The 16,027-nt window shown below is 42.6% G+C and overlaps 1 protein-coding gene across 1 annotated transcript in view; it reads right to left on the bottom strand.

Annotated features, from left to right (window-relative positions):
- SLAIN1 (SLAIN motif family member 1) overlaps positions 1–8,511 on the bottom strand; it is a 59,346-nt gene extending 50,835 nt beyond the window's left edge. Inside the window, exon 1 of the mRNA XM_038569833.1 lies at positions 7,866–8,511. Coding sequence (XP_038425761.1) covers positions 7,866–8,479 — 614 coding nt within the window. The 5' untranslated portion in view covers positions 8,480–8,511. The remainder of the gene's footprint in view (positions 1–7,865) is intronic.
- Between the last annotated feature and the right edge of the window lie 7,516 nt (positions 8,512–16,027).

The following is a 16,027-nucleotide window of genomic DNA, read 5'->3' as shown; positions in this document are numbered from 1 at the left end:
TATCATCAGATAAAATGTTACATTCACAAAAAAAATATTTAAAAAGAAAGTTTCTTCATTCTTAGGAAATGGAACTATTTTAGCAGAACAAAAAAATTCAATGAGTTTGGAAGACTGAGTTTAAGAAATTTCCCAAATGCAAAACAAAGACACAGACTGACAATGACAGAAGTCATAAAAAAATTAAATTCGCACCAAGTAAGCCTACATCTGATTATCACAGGTTCTAAAACATACACATACACACATGCACACATGCAGAGAGAAGCTTATTTTTAAAAAGCGGCAGAAAATTAGAGAATTGAAGGCAGGCCATTGAGTTCTAAAGTGAGAACACCCACAAATGTCCAGTACAACAGAGTCCCATACCAAGGTACAACAAGACATTTTAGAAAACTAGGGATAAAGAAAACTAAAAAAGTCAAGAAGGATTAGGTATCCAAATAACAGTGTACTTCAAAGTCTAAAACATGGTAAAAATTAGAACAAAATGGAACAATGCCTTCAAACATAAGAGAAAGTGACTTAGGCTTTTTATACCCAGCCCAACTATGAATCTTTTATGAGGATAAAGACATTTTTAAATAAGCAGAAGTTCACAGTGTACTTCTCATACATATGTTCTTTCTCAGAAAACTACTGGAGGCTGTGCCCCACCTACTAGAATAACTGAAAGATGAAGATAAAGAATCTTAAAAATGAGAGGTCCCACATAAGCAAGAAACCTGAGGAATTCCCATTAACACAGCACTGTGCATGCAGCCTAAAAAGTAAAGACTGGAGCAATGGGCTTAAGAGTTCCAGGAGGGATGGAATTACAAAATAAATTTTTTAAAACAGATTTAAGAGACTGTCAAATATGTATGAACTTATCAAGGAATTTATGGCTCCAGTAGAGTATTTGAAAAATTAGTAATAGGGATTAAAGAAATTGAAGGGGGAAAAGAAAGGCCATTACTAACTCTTGGAGGGAAAAAAGGAATTAGAGGGAAATAAATGTAACATAGGATTAACAGGGCTCAGTTAACAACTGTCATAATATAGGTGTTACATAGGATTTACTATAAAAATTATGAAAACCATTATGAAAAAGGAAGATCTGGTGGTTTGGCAGTGAGGAGAAGAAAGCTTTGTCTTCATCCTCCAAAACAAGTCTACAGATGTCTAAGATCATGTAGTACAAGTGACTGTTCAGAAATAAAGAGCAAAAGAAACAGTATCAAGTGATGCCTGTGTGGAGGATTTGGACAAGGTAGGAATGATGGAAGGGCTGTTGCTTTCTGTAAAGATCCTTGCTGCTTACGTCCTATTAACTGCATTACTTTGATACAACTTTAGAAGCACTGTGCAAATGTAGGATATTAAGACAAATGATCTTTTTCAGAGTCAGTCTCCAAACAATGTACCCTTGATAGCCTACTATGAGCCTACTATTTCTATGGTGAGGCCTAGGGCTGGATCTGAAGAAAGAAGAAAAAAAGCAGACAGTGATCATGTAGCTCCAAAATTCCTTGAGTACGACATAACTCCAAAATCAGACAAGCAAGGTAAAACTTCTATTTCTCCTCAATGGTCTCAATCTTCCAAAAAGTCACCAAAATCACCTTATTTGTTGTTATTACAATATCCTATTTTGCCATCATTAATACAATATCCCTGCTGACTTACAAACTGCTCTTTCAACTTCTGTAGTTCTACTAATTAAAGTATATTTGAATCTGGCAAGATAGAAGAAAAACCTTCATCCAAAACTTGAGAATTCTTCAAATATTAGAAAAGCTATCTTTTAAAATGTCACATTATTTTTCTTTGACTTTGCTTCAATAACTTCCAAAGGCATGTGGCTAGAAAGGATTAGCTTTCTCATAGAACCTCTTCCTTTCCATACATTTCACATTCTGGATGCCCTCACTTAATACAAGTGCTAATACTGGGAGGACAGGAAACCACAAAGCCCACTATAACAACAACAACCTGGTGCTTCAAAAGAAGTTATTATAACTATCTAGAAAAATCAGTTATTCTCAAGTAAATGTTTGGCTCGAACATCATCCTTCGAATAATAAAAAAATGATAGAGCAAATATATACATCTCTTTTACAGACCTATCACTGAGAAAGAATACGTGGCAATTTTCAGACACGTAATTCAAGAGCCTTCAATCATCGTAAGTTCCATTTTAAGGAAAGTTAAGATATCGGCCCTGATAAGCACAATCAATCAATCGTTAGTCAAACTGAAATGTTTGATTAACCAGCACCTGCTAGGGTCACACTGGTCAGCCACTGCAAAGTAATCTTACCACCACTAAGCTATTAAAAGGACACATGAAGTCCAAATTTGAGTTATGGAACTGTCCTCCAGCAGACTGTCTCTCCCGCCCCGCAGTCAGAGCTAGATTCTATTTCGGTGTCTCACTGCAGGGTTTCTCGAGGACCTCAGCACATACTTCACTCAACTCTGTTTGCCTCTAGAAAACACTGCGGTTTTCAATTAGCATTTGTCAGAAACTGAAGCACCCTCTGGTCTTTTCACTGAAAATCAATTATGGAAAAAAAAAAAAAACAGTTTAGGTGGTCTAATTTAGCTGTGCCATATGTATAGTACAAGGTGTTCAGCAGTTTTGATGAAGAATTGGCAAGGATTTAGCCAACTGTCCGGGGTCTTGGTGTGACACATGAAAGATAAATATCTCATTCATTAAATTTTCCTTAATTTGTACATATCACCCTTTTCCCCTTATATAATTTTGAACTTTTCTCCTATCCTTTCCAATTGGGCAAGTTCAAAATCTCTGCCACATCCCTTTTATATAAGTCTCAATATTCTTCTGACACTCCACTAAAATAAAAGCCCTATATGGGGCTGTATTTTATGTTGACTGGCATATTTTTATCTTGACATTTTCTGAATATAGAATTGTCTTCCTGATTGAGGTGTGCAAGACCGTGCTTTCCCCAGTGCTACCCTATCTTCAAGAGTTTTTGCTTTTTCCACCTGCTTTCCCCAAGACCATTTTGCTTTGCCACCTGCTTTCCCCAAGACCATTGTGCTTTCAAAAGATGTAAAATGCCATTTTTCTATCTGTGACCATAACACACCAATACACTTGCCATGCCTACCCAGGGCACACACATGTAAAACGAAATAAGTTTAATCAAGACAAATTCGTGTTGTAGGATATGATGCATTCTGATTTTATATCCTGCTGCTCTTTTTTTAAAAAACAAAGAGATGCTGGACAATCCACTAAACAGACTATAACACGCTAATGGTCATAACCAAGCTCAGGAAAAATATCAGTGGTGTAAACACTTCTGAATCTGTCTGAACAATCTGAACTGTGGTCTTAATCTTTGAATAAAAAACTGGAGGAGCTATGCAAGTCACTTCACCTCAGAGCTTCAGTCCCTCAATCATGCAATAGAGGAGCTGAAACGGGTCATGGAAAGGTCTAGTATGCAGTTAACAACTCACTGCTCCCCCTGCAACTTTACACTAATCTGATTTCTCTTCCTGATACCCTGGTGCTTGCCAGCCTGGGAACATTGAGGCAGTGATCTTGAAAACCTCCTTCCATACAGACTGGCAAATCATCCAGCCACATGTTCCAGGCATGCATCAAAATTTCAATCCTTGGGGGACACCTGGGTAGCTGAGCGGTTGAGCATCTGCCTTTGGCTCAGGGCCTGATCCCGGATTCCCAGGATCAAATCCCATATTGGGCTCTTTGCATGGAGCCTGCTTCTCCTCCCTCCCCGTGTGTCTCTGCCTGTGTCTCTCATGAATAATAAAATCTTTTAAAAATTTTTCAATCCTTGTAGCTTATTTGCTCCCGATATTGAGATTCTCCCCTTTACTTTCTAGCCTAATGGCATTCTAGAGAGTTAAGGCCATCAAATTAGTAGCATTACTGAAAAATCCATATAGCAGAATGTGAAGTTTACTACTGGATTATAACTGGACGGAAGGTTATAGGGGCACCTGGGTAGCTCAGTCGGTTAAGTGTCCGACTCTTGATTTTGAGCCCTGCATTGGGCTCCCTGCTCAATAGGGAATCTGCTGGAGATTCTCTGCCTCTCCCTTGGCCCCTCTCAGCTCATGAGCATGCTCTCCCTCCAAAATAAATAAATCTTAAAAAAAAAAAATTAGGGTTCTGGAACCACAGTCTAATTTTCTGAGACATTTAATTCTAGCAGCCCAGTGCTAAGATTAAAGCAAAATTAAATAATTTAATTTCAATTGAGATAAATATTTTAAATGAAACAACTGTTTCAAAGCTTTTCATCAAAAGGAAAAGAGGAACACACCATCCTTCTCACATTTTTTTTTTTTTTTGTAAACAGAAGATACTTAGGGGTGAAATAACTGTTTGGAAAAAAGACTTAAGAGACCTGACTGACTGTTCATTAATGAGCTATCATCAAGCAAATACTGATTTTACAATTCACTGTTTTCCTTCTACACCTAATTCTTGAGCCAAGGGTTATCCAGATTTTTTTTTTTTTTTAGATTTTATTTATGTATTCATGAGAGACACACACACAGAGAGAGAGAGGCAGAAACACAGGCAGAGGGAAAAGCAGACTCCATGCGGGGAGCCTGAAGTGGCACTTAATCCCGGGTCTCCAGGATCACGCCCTGGGCTGAAGGCGGAGCTAAACTGCTGAACCACCCAGGCTGCACTATCCAGATTGTTAATAAAAGGTGAAGAATTATACTCCAAGGTTTGTAGAAAAAAATGAGTAACATGAAAGAACTTCTAGAATGTTTTCTTTCCTGAAAATAAGACATCTTAATGGAAGGACTATTCTAAATAATCAAGAACGAGTTTTCTTTAGCCCATTAGAATAAAGTCACGATAAAAATGCATGAAAAATTACAGGCAAGACAGTTAACAGTAAGCTGTTCCTTACTACTGTTACTTCAACAACAATGCAATTGTTACAGGGAGACAAAGATGTCCAAGATGTATTCAGTGAAAGATAAAAAAAAAAAAAAAATGCTGTGTATATATTTGCATAATGATTTGTATAATTATGTTTTTATCTTGAAAATCTACAGCATGTTAATTGTGAAACTCTGAAACGTGGTAGTGAATTGAAGAAAAGAAGGAAGACTCCTATGACTTCATACTCTTATCTGTGGGGATCTTTTTTCTTCCAGTGTGAAAATGTAAAACTATTTTTAAATACTTTTTTAAGTAATCAGGTACATATTATCTACTACAGTCGCTTAACAGAGGAAATAAAAAATAAGTTGTCTCCCTGCAAACCTGTTAGGCAATCCAAACGAAAAGCACTTTTGAGACTATGCAAGTACATACATAGTATGCAGTGATGAAGGAACATCAGAGAGCTTTGCAAGCATTAATAAGTGGGTTAAACTTTGAGAATTAGACCTGTTATTTGTGCAAGAGGCCAAGGTATTGCAATACAAAAATATTTTGATTTATAAGATGCTAAGACAAAGTTTTCTGTAAATCAGGAGCCCTTAAAATTTTTTTTTTTTTTGCCCTTAAAATTTTTTAATTACATCCCACCTAAGAGTAATGACACCTCCATTTTTTCCACATGGGATTCTAATCCTACATCTGTTTTGAAAAAGATAGGCCGGGATCCCTGGGTGGCGCAGCGGTTTGGCGCCTGCCTTTGGCCCAGGGCGCAATCCTGGAGACCTGGGATCGAATCCCACATCGGGCTCCCGGTGCATGGAGCCTGCTTCTCCCTCTGCCTATGTCTCTGCCTCTCTCTCTCTCTCTCTCTCTCTCTGTGACTATCATAAATAAATTTAAAAAATTAAAACAAACAAACAAACAAATGAAAAAGATAGGCCATAAAACAATGTGCCACTTGTCTGTAGAAACATCTATAAAGCGTCAAGGCATTGATTTATGTACTCCCCTAAATAGCTGATGAGTGAAATTAGTAGAACCTGCTATACTTTACATTCACTTCAAACCATCTGAAGTGCTAACAAAGTAATCCCACAGAGCAGGTCATTTTTTTTCCCCAAAGTTATTTCAATACTATTTTGACAAAAAACAAACTACAAAAAAAAAAGCCTACATATCAAAATTCTAGCAGTAGTTGGACAATAGGGAGAAGTCCATTCAATGGAAGAAAATACTATTATATTAGCTATGTATATACTACCCCATTTGAATACACTTCCAAAATTATAAGCATATCATAATACGTTTAAAAATGCTAACACTTTTAACGTACAGGATTGATGCCCATCAAAAACACAAACAAGTTTCCTTCTACCATTTAAGTACATATTTCCAGAAAAGGCCAAGTGGGAACTAAATCAATGTAACGTAATTTGAAAGCAACATATGGGCTTAGAGTTATTATAACCTAAGAACGACCAACATGAGAGCATTTTCTAGTGCCATGTTCAGGCTGAAACTGAGTTTACAATACAGCCTGGGCTTCACAGAAAAACAAAGGTGTAATATCTAAAGTACGGCTTATAAAGCTCCCAAAAGTGGGGAGTTGTTTTGGTTTTTACAACTTGAGCTACCAGCACAGCTGCCTGCCAACAGGGAGAGTACTGAGGAGGAGGAGATGCTCCAGATACGTTTGGATTCTGCAGTTCAAACCAATTAATGTACTTTGCAGTCAGGAGCTCTAAGTATATAGGAACACCACAGGTCTCAACAGAAAACCAGTAAGAGTCTCCATTTCCCATTCCTCCGTGTGAGATCATGCAACAGGACCACAGAGAAAGTGAGGGAAATCCAGCCTCCAGGAGCAGGAAGAACCCGAGATAAAAGAAGGGCTCCAACTCTTCTTCCTGCCACAGCTACTTAAAGGTGAATGCTGTGCATTTTCCCTGCGGGAATCAAAGTTCCACTTTCTGAGGCTTCTACTCATCTTCCCCTGTCCCACTACCCCTAGGAGATGGAGGAAAGCAAATGAAGCAACCAAAAGAAGTAGGTCACGAAAGGAACTCACTCCATGAGAACGTAGCGTAAAAACACTAAGGTAACCGGACCCTCCCCTTCAAAGTCACTCATTGATGGAGAGAAGAGCTAACCAGATTTCCAGTGAAATGCTGCTGCCAGCCACAGGTTTTTAGATAACTTAGTTTCTAAAAAAATAATGATTATAATTATAATAAAGTTTCTCTAATCTCCCTTTTCTTCAATCAACAGTTCGATTTAAAAAAAAAAGAATTAAAGAAAGATCCTTGGTTTCGAAGTAAAGTGTCTTCAAGCTGCCCCCATCTTTGACACCATTAGTGACAGGAAAGCCAGTGAGGGCAGCACATCTCAAAACAGCTAGTCAGGCTTTGAAATGAGAGGCGATCAAGGAAAATGCAGCGGACGAGGACGTGCGACCGCACAGCTCAAACCGCAAGAACGAATCTCCGAGGCGGCGGCTGGGGAAGCGGCGGGGGAAGCCACGGGAGGGCACCCCCCCGCCGCACAGACCCTGCCCAGGTCCGCCGGGGAGGAAAGACCAGGTTGGCCTCGCAGACGGAGGCCAACCCCTCCCCATCCCCCGTGCCTCCCCCCAGATGATGGGGCGGGCGGGAAGCTGGACCGAGTAACAAAAAGAAGGCACGGGTTCTTCGGTGACTGCTCCACGGCGCCGGGGGCCGCTGCAGCAGGGCGCGGGCCCGCGGAGACGGAGGGGACCGGCCCATCCCCGGCGGCGCCAGCCTGAGCTGCGAGAAACACGTTTCGCCCTCGGGAAAGGCCCCGGCTCCTCGCGGACCTGGGCACCTGCCAGGCCACCGCGTCCGGGGGCGACCGCGAGCCCCCCCCCCCCCCCCGCTGCCCCGGCCCACGCCCACCCCGCTCCCCGGGCCTCCGAGGCCGGGCCCCCGGGGGAGGGAGCGGAGCTCGGCAATACCAGGTGCAGTCGTCCTCGTCCCGCCAGGCGGCCACGCTCTCCAGGTCCAGCGGCTCCACCTCGTCCAGCAGCGTCGGGGGCGGCGAGGGCGGCGCGGGGGCTCCCCCCGGCGGCGTCCCCGCGCCCCCCGGCTCCGGCCCGCCGCCGCCCGCGCCGAAGAAGCCCGCCGCCGGCTTGAAGTAGACGAAGGGCGCCTCGGGGGGCTGTGCCAGGCTGCAGAGCAGGGAGGGTGCCGGGCTGGGCAGGCAGAAGGTGCCCGGGAACGCGGGGCTGGAGCCGCCGCCGCCGCCGCAGCCGCCCCCGGCGCCCAGCGCCAGCCCGAGCCCCAGGCCCCCCGAGGCGGCGGCGGCGGCGGCCGGGGGGCTCCGGGGACCCAACGGGCTGCAGGCCCCGGCGGGGGGCGGCGCGGCGGGCGGCGGCGGCGGCGGCAGCAGCAGCAGGTGCGGGGCGGCGGCCGCGCTCGCCGCCCGGCTCCGCAGCTGCTCGTTCTGCTTCTCCAGCTTGCGCACCAGCTCCTGCAGCTTCTTCACCTCCAGCTCTGCGTTCACCACCGGCCCGGAGCCCGCTCCGGAGCCGCCCCCTGTCGAGGCGCATTTCACCTGCTCCGCCATCATCGTGGGCCCCGGGGGCGCCGCGGCCGCGGGCGGTGGGGGGCGGGGGGGGGGGGGACGCGCCGCCGCGCCGCTCCTCGGGCCGCGGGGAGGCTACGGCTCCTTCCCTGCCGCCCCGGCCCGAGGCGCCGACCACGCTGGGGCAGGAGCCGAGCCGGCTGCTCGCATCAGCACCGGGGCCCAGCCTCCGGCCGAGGCAGCCGCCGCCGAACGGCTCTGCACATGCTCAGAGCGCCCTCCGGTCCCCCGGGCGGCGCGGCGGCTCCGGGTTTTAGCCGCGGCCCCGGGGCGGGGCGGGGCGGGGCGGGGCGCGAACGCCGGGTGGGCGGGGCCGGCGGGGACCTGCGGCGCGAGGAGGCGAGCCCCCTGCCGCCCTGCCCCCAGGTGCCCTGGCGGGGCCCGGCCCGCGCTTTCCCGCCCGAGGCGCTGCCGCAGCTGTGCCGAGCGCCCGCGGCGCGGTCCGCGAGCCCGGGTTCCCCGAAGCCCGCTGCAGGCGCCTGCCCTGGAGGCGCGCACCCCGCGCCCGCGCCGTGCTGCGGCCCAACCGCCGTAGCCACTGGCCCCGGGCTCACGAAGCCCGCGGAGAACCCGAGGGCCGAGGACGTTACCCCGGGGCTGAAAAGTGAAAACGTGGAGCAGAAAGACTTTGAGGCAGTGCTACTAATCCACTAATTGGCAATACAGAAGCAAAATGGTGGGGGACAGGAGGCCGGGGAGAAAGAAGACGTCCCTCTAAGACAGGCCAGCTGCTGAAGAGCCCAGTGGTGCTCAGTGTACCCTAAAGCGGAGGAACTCAAATGATTCCTTTACCACCAGTGCCGGTCGTGATAAAGCAAGAGCATTTTCCGTACCGCGTATCACACAAAAGGCCTTGGAGCACTTCACTGCTCCAGACCCGATTCTAAGAGTTGACCATCACGCAGTGAACAGGACAAGCAAAAATCATTACAGGCGAAACATGAGTAAAATTGCATAGTGCTCCATCTCTTTAATAATTTACAAGCTATTAGGTCAGACTGACTTACGGGGGTGGAAGGGAACCGAGGAAAACAAAACCTCTATCCCAGTATCCCTGACCTCACCTGCAAGCTGCGCTTCTTACATCTTTTGGAAACTACTGGCAAATCTGCTCTGGGGGGCAGGGGGAGGCTTTTAGGTAGAAGAATTGAATCCAGTTTCATTCCATTAATATTGACTTTGAACTGTGAGTGTTTGACACACTCGGAGAGAAGTCTGCGATTTTATTATGAGAAAAGTCCGCACAACTGGTTCTCATCCTCAGATGATATGCTATCTGGTGAGAATTCCTGCTCGGGCACTTTACATACCAATCTCTGTGACAATGTACCACATCCCTCTGGTAGTGCTGGCACATCGTGTCGTTGGTTTTAGATATGGCTCGGTGCCCTCCTGCTCTGAAACACTTGTGTCTTCTCAGTTATCAGTTGGTATCTGTGGCTTCTGCAGAGGGTGGCTGCTCTGCATTTAACTCGCATGGTGAGAGCTTCCATAAATTAGAGAAGCATGTGTGAAAACTACCCTGACCCTTCCTATCCGGTGTTGCAGCTTACTGGACCACCACTTGACCACCTGTATCACCTTTCCAAGTTTTGGTCTATCTTCTCGATATGCTGGTGACTACTAAAACCTGGAGAAGTGGAATAATACTACTGAAAGTCCTAAGTAAAGAATCTATTGAAGGATTTTTCCCGCATGCTCAGTGGCAGATGCGGGTAGCAGTATCCCTGCAACACAAAGAAAGGGAGACAACAGGCATAATGAGAACAAAGAGCTGCTGGGTTCCACATTAGCAAGAGAAATTGGGAATAGGCACATGAAAGTGAAGACGGCACGGATTCAGAGGTAAAGAAAAGCAGTTATTTGACTACAAAATTTATATACTCTAGAGAAGCAGTAAAATAAATAGCCTACTCCTCCCCCATTTACCCAATACGGGCTGTAGAATACATCCAGGCAACCAGTAGTCAAGTCTTAGAACTGTGTTTTCTAAGTCACAATTATTAAATAACAAACTTAGTGTTTAAAAAGTAAGCATTCATTGGAATTTAGACCTAGGATAGAGATGACACATTCTGCCCCAAATTTCTCTTCTTCATTCTTCTTTTGGAAAGACAAATTTGCCCTCTTCCTATTTTAAAAAGTATGAAATGATTTATGTCTAGAGAAATATTAAATAATTGCTTTTCCTTCCTATTAAAGCACCTCTTTTTTTCTCCCCTTCTGTGAACTACTCATGTACACATACCAGAGACACTCAGGATGTATACACAGATTTTAATTTGGTATCCCCAGGATGCCTGTCTCTTTAACACATGATTAAAGAGGTTGATGGTGTCAAGGTTTTAATTAAGCAGCCTTGATTTTTTATTTTGATGCAAATTTGCAAAGCTTTGTGTTTTGAAAGAAATTGCACGCATAGCTGCTCCGATATAAATTATTTTTATTTTAAATGAAATCTATGATTTCTGAGGTTTATGAACTATGAAAGCACAGGTCTCATTAAGAACTTTGCTTTAAGAATGCATTTGAAGTACCATAATTGTTAAGAAACATCCATATATCACACATTCAAAACCAGATGAATAAACACAAATTTCTCTGTTGTTTCCCATTCCTTACACTTCAGAACTATGGTCACTAGGTCACTCTAGTGAACTCTAAGGGAGAAGATAACTTATTTTGATTTGTATGTTCACATATACTTCTAACAGTGTCTATGGACATCAAATTGACCTAGCCACAGAATTGCAAAGACAGCATAGTTTCCTTGAGTTTGTAAATCTAATTCTCTGAGGAAATCTAGAAACAGCTTGTCACTATCCTAGTTTTACAGATGACCTAACAAGGTTAGGCTACTTGCCCAAATTCAGGCATGAAAACGATGGCAGTTCTCAGCAGTTTCTAGTGGTCCAACCACCCTTCTCCTTACACCTTTGTCTTAGGGTAAAAGTCCTCTAAGAGTAAACCCCATAGATTTTAAATGTAGATTTTCCATCAGTGCAATGGACATACCCGAATATGAGCACTATATTTGTCATGTTGGTAGATCCAATTACTGCAAGAAGAGAAAAACACCTAATGTGTTAAACTAAGATCAAAGATCCCCAACTGTGTTTTCGAGTTTATTCAGACTAGGGTGTTTGATTTTGTTTGCCTCTTAATGAAGATTCATGTTTGTCCATACTGAATAGACTTGAATACTGTGGGTCCCCACTGCCCTGGTGCGGCACCTAGCACAGTGTCTAGCACATAGCAAAGACACATTGAAGTTTTTTTGAGAATAAATGAATAAATAAATAAATCCCCAAGTTTTAGCAGTTTTAGCTGGAATTTAGACAAAAACATAAGTAGTTATTTCCATAAGCCTCATTTATCATGTGGTAACAACATGGAAGGATTAGAAGGCTGTTTGCAACCCCATAATAATTGATTATTTCACATCTAATCCAATTAAAAGCTAGAAACATACTTGCTGCTTCCAATGTGTGCATTTTAATGGAAGGGGATAATGCAGAGAGAAAACAAAAACACATGAAGCCACAATTTATATAAATAAGCCCTATGTGGATTGCCCCATTCAAACCCCACCCAGCCCTACCACTCAAATTCATGCCAATAACCCATGTAATTATACCCTGTAAAGTCACGTATAGTAGTAGTTATAACAGTAATAATGATAATACTTCTGTTTATAAGGCAAGCTATATTTGTCAGAGCCCTCTTTAATAAACATTTATTACATGTCTATTATGTTCAAGTCACAATGCCAGATGAGTTTTAGACGTGAGTAAGACTGTTTCCACCATCAAGGCCTTATCTAGTTGGAGAAAGAAGCACATCAGTAATTAACTATGGTACAAGACTTAGTGTGTTAAGTGTCAGACAAAAATACAAGTCAGCAACATAGGGAGTGCCCAAGAAGGGGCAATTAATTTTAGCTAAAAAAATTTAGGAAGAGGTTATGTAGAAAGTGAGTATTATTTCATTTGGTTCTGTTTATCAAGCCGTGGGGCATTGGGGCAAGTACTGTGGCATTCATCTATCAGACAGGATATAGGACGTATCAAAGCAACAATAGAACTAGGATTCAGCACCCATCTCTATTTTCTAGCCAATATTGTTTCTTCTTTGGTCATTTTTTTTTTTTTTTTTTTTTTTTTTTGCAAATACCTCACCTATCTACTACTCCCATTAAAATGGAACTTTTTACAATTTACCTTAATAGTACCAATTGATGCTTACTAATTAACAGTAGCTGTTCTAAACCCTTTACTGGCATTAACTCATTTAATCATCAAACAACCCTTTGAGGTAGTTACTGTTATTATTCCTGTTTTATAAGTGAGGAACCTGAGGCACAGAGAGGTTTAACTCTCCTACCCAGGCAGTAAGCAGCAGAACCAATATTTGAAGCTAGGCAGTCTGGCTTTCAGAGTCCGGGTTTATAAAATATAGTATTGCCCTTTCAGTCTTAGGCAGCACATATCAGAATACCCTGCTCTAGTCTCAGTGGCTTATCAATAAAAACCATGGACTAATGCAAAATCAATAGCAAGGACTGTCTTGAACAAAGTCTGATCCATTAATAAGCAAATATTACTAGAATTTAAAAAGCCACCAAGCACAGATTAGAAAACAGTAGGTTTCCAAGATCAACAAAGTTGCCAGTGCTGGTACAACATTTCTAACAGTACAATGGCTATTCATTCACAGCTTATTTCTGCACAGATGACAAAACAGCATTCATTGTCACTGCTTTGTCTTGCGTTTCTAGCCATTTAGCTTCTTCAAATGTCAATACCACTCTTAAGAATACTCAAAAGAAACAATGTCACAGCCTTTGTCCAATTTGAACAGATTTAAAATCTAAAGATTTAAAATCTTTAATGATTTTAAAGTTCAAAAATGAAAAAAGAAGTTCAGAAACTTTTTCAAAATTTGAAACTTTTTTTACCCACAATAAGGTTTTCTCTTCTTAAAAATGAGTGTGTGAGATAACTTAAAACTTGAAGGATAATATCATACTTAGAAGCGTCTTTCTTTTTTTTTTTCAAAATTTCTTAACTTTATAAGAGAAAAATAAATCTCATATGACTTGAATCTCACTAGCAAAAATTGGTACTTATTCTATCATCACACTGGTATCTACCTTAGAGCTTTTGAAAGTATTTCAGTTAGAACAATCTATTTTCTTGTTTTCCTCAAATGTTTCTGTCATCATAAAAGGCAATATGATAGAGAGTTTTCTTTCTTTAATTCAAAAGAGTTATTTTTCTTTGATAATTTCCAGAGTGTTTGCAAAATTCCCTTACAAAAAAATTGCAATCACACCAGAGTGTTACAAACCAAAGTCAGAAATTATTTAAAAGTCCGTGACATGGCAGGGCAAGGAGCCCTCCTATGATAGTGGATTCTTTAGTTCTCCTTCAAGGGACTAGCACAGCTTCAAGGCCATGACTATCCGAATCTGAGTAAGTGGCAGCGGAAGGCAGCCTACAGAAAAAAGTGCAGCATTCTTTTGGGCATCACATTCTAGAAGTCATAAGCCAGTCTCAAAAAAGTTGCTGCAAGTTTATTCAAGTTAAGGGGCACCTGGGTGGCTCAGTGGTTAAGCGTCTGCCTTTGGCTCAGGTTATGATCCTGGGGTCCTGGAATGGAGTCCCCACCTGGCTCCCTGCATGGAGCCTGCTTCTCCCTCTGCCTGTGTGTCTGCCTCTCTCTGTGTGTCTCTCATGAATAAATACATAAAATATTTAAAATAATAATAGTGAGTGTCTAATCATGGTCTGTGCACAATTAATATTCAGAAAGGCATAATAATTATACCAAAAAGGAGTGATCTGTGTTTCAACTATAAAATCTCATACTAGATGCTTCACAGAAACAATGGTTATAATCACGTCACTGAAGGATTGTGCCATTGTGATTATTGGTATGTTCTTATTTCTGATCTTTAGAAATATTGTTTGTTTTCAGAAAGAAAGATATGTCAATTAGCAGGAAATACTTTATTAATGATTGCCTTCACCAAAACAGAATGCAAAAACCTAAAAGACATACTCTGACAACTAAAGAATAGTCAAGTGGGTAGGATGGGGAGGAATTAACTATAAAGCAGTTTTGCAGATTTATAACCAGCTTAGAGCCTCTTTTTAGACTCTGGGCTTTATTTGGTGATATTTTAAACACTTTTTCTTTTTCTAGAGAGAGAGAGAGGGCAGGAGGGCAGGACAGAGAGAGTCTTACTAGGCTTCACCTGGGTGCCCAGCATGGAGCCCAACACAAGGCTCCATCTCATGACCCTGAGATCATGACCTGAGCCAAAATCAGGAATCCGAAACTTAACTGGCTGAGCCACTCAGGCAGCGCAGCACTTTTTGTTAGTCTGTGGAAAACAGTATCTGAAAGTGGCCAGATGCTACTAAAAATTAGAGACAGAGAAAACAAAAAATAATAAAACACAATTTTAAAAGATCAGGCTGGGGATCCCTGGGTGGCGCAGCGGTTTGGCGCCTGCCTTTGGCCCAGGGCGCGATCCTGGAGACCCGGGATCGAATCCCACATCGGGCTCCCGGTGCATGGAGCCTGCTTCTCCCTCTGCCTGTGTCTCTGCCTCTCTCTCTCTCACTGTGTGCCTATCATGAATAAATAAAAATAAAAAAAATAAAAATAAATAAAAAAATAAATAAAAATAAATAAATAAAAGATCAGGCTGATTGGGTGATGAGACCGAAAGATTACAGATGTAGCTCCAAAGAAGAAAATCTAAAATAATTCAGCTTGTAGAAGATGGAAATCCAGAGAGTAACTGGAACCCTAACTTGGAAATGAGAGGGTGGCAATCTGTTTCTTTGATGCTTTACACAGGTGGACAGACAGGAGGAGAATCAGGGGGCAATCAGTAGAGCGTCATCGTCACTCATGTCCCTGGGCTGAGGGTGGCTCCATCTCCATGCTTTCTGCCAACAGAAGAACAAAGGGTCCAGGCAACTGTACACTAGTTCAGGAACATGGCAAAAAGGCCTTCTACTTATATTTCATCGACCTAAGCAAATTATATAGCTTCACATAACTTCAAAGCAACACGGTTATGCAATCAAACCCTTTGACTAGAAGAACTGGAAATACTTAGCTGAACTATAATACTTACGTAAATGTTTCCTGCCACTAAATAAAGTTAAGGCTAAGATTTACCTAAAATATTTTGGCAGATTTCTATAAATAAATTTTGGACTCTCCTGTTCTCGTGGTTGTTTGGCTGTAAATTTATTGCAATTATGTCTTTGTAATTTTAGAGATGATTTTTGTTTGTGTATATATACATATATACACATTTTTTTATCATCTTTTACACTATTGATTCCTTTTTTTTTTTTTTTTTAACGTTCACATTTTTATTTTATTTTATTTTATTATTTTTTTTTTATTGGTGTTCAATTTACTAACATACAGAATAACACCCAGTGCCCGTCACCCATTCACTCCCACCCCCCGCCCTCCTCCCCTTCCACCACCCCCAGTTCGTTTCCC

Source organism: Canis lupus, chromosome 22 (assembly GCF_011100685.1).
Source record: "Canis lupus familiaris isolate Mischka breed German Shepherd chromosome 22, alternate assembly UU_Cfam_GSD_1.0, whole genome shotgun sequence".
NCBI classification, from domain to species: Eukaryota; Metazoa; Chordata; class Mammalia; order Carnivora; family Canidae; genus Canis; species Canis lupus.
This window is presented reverse-complemented; position numbering and strand designations above follow the sequence as displayed.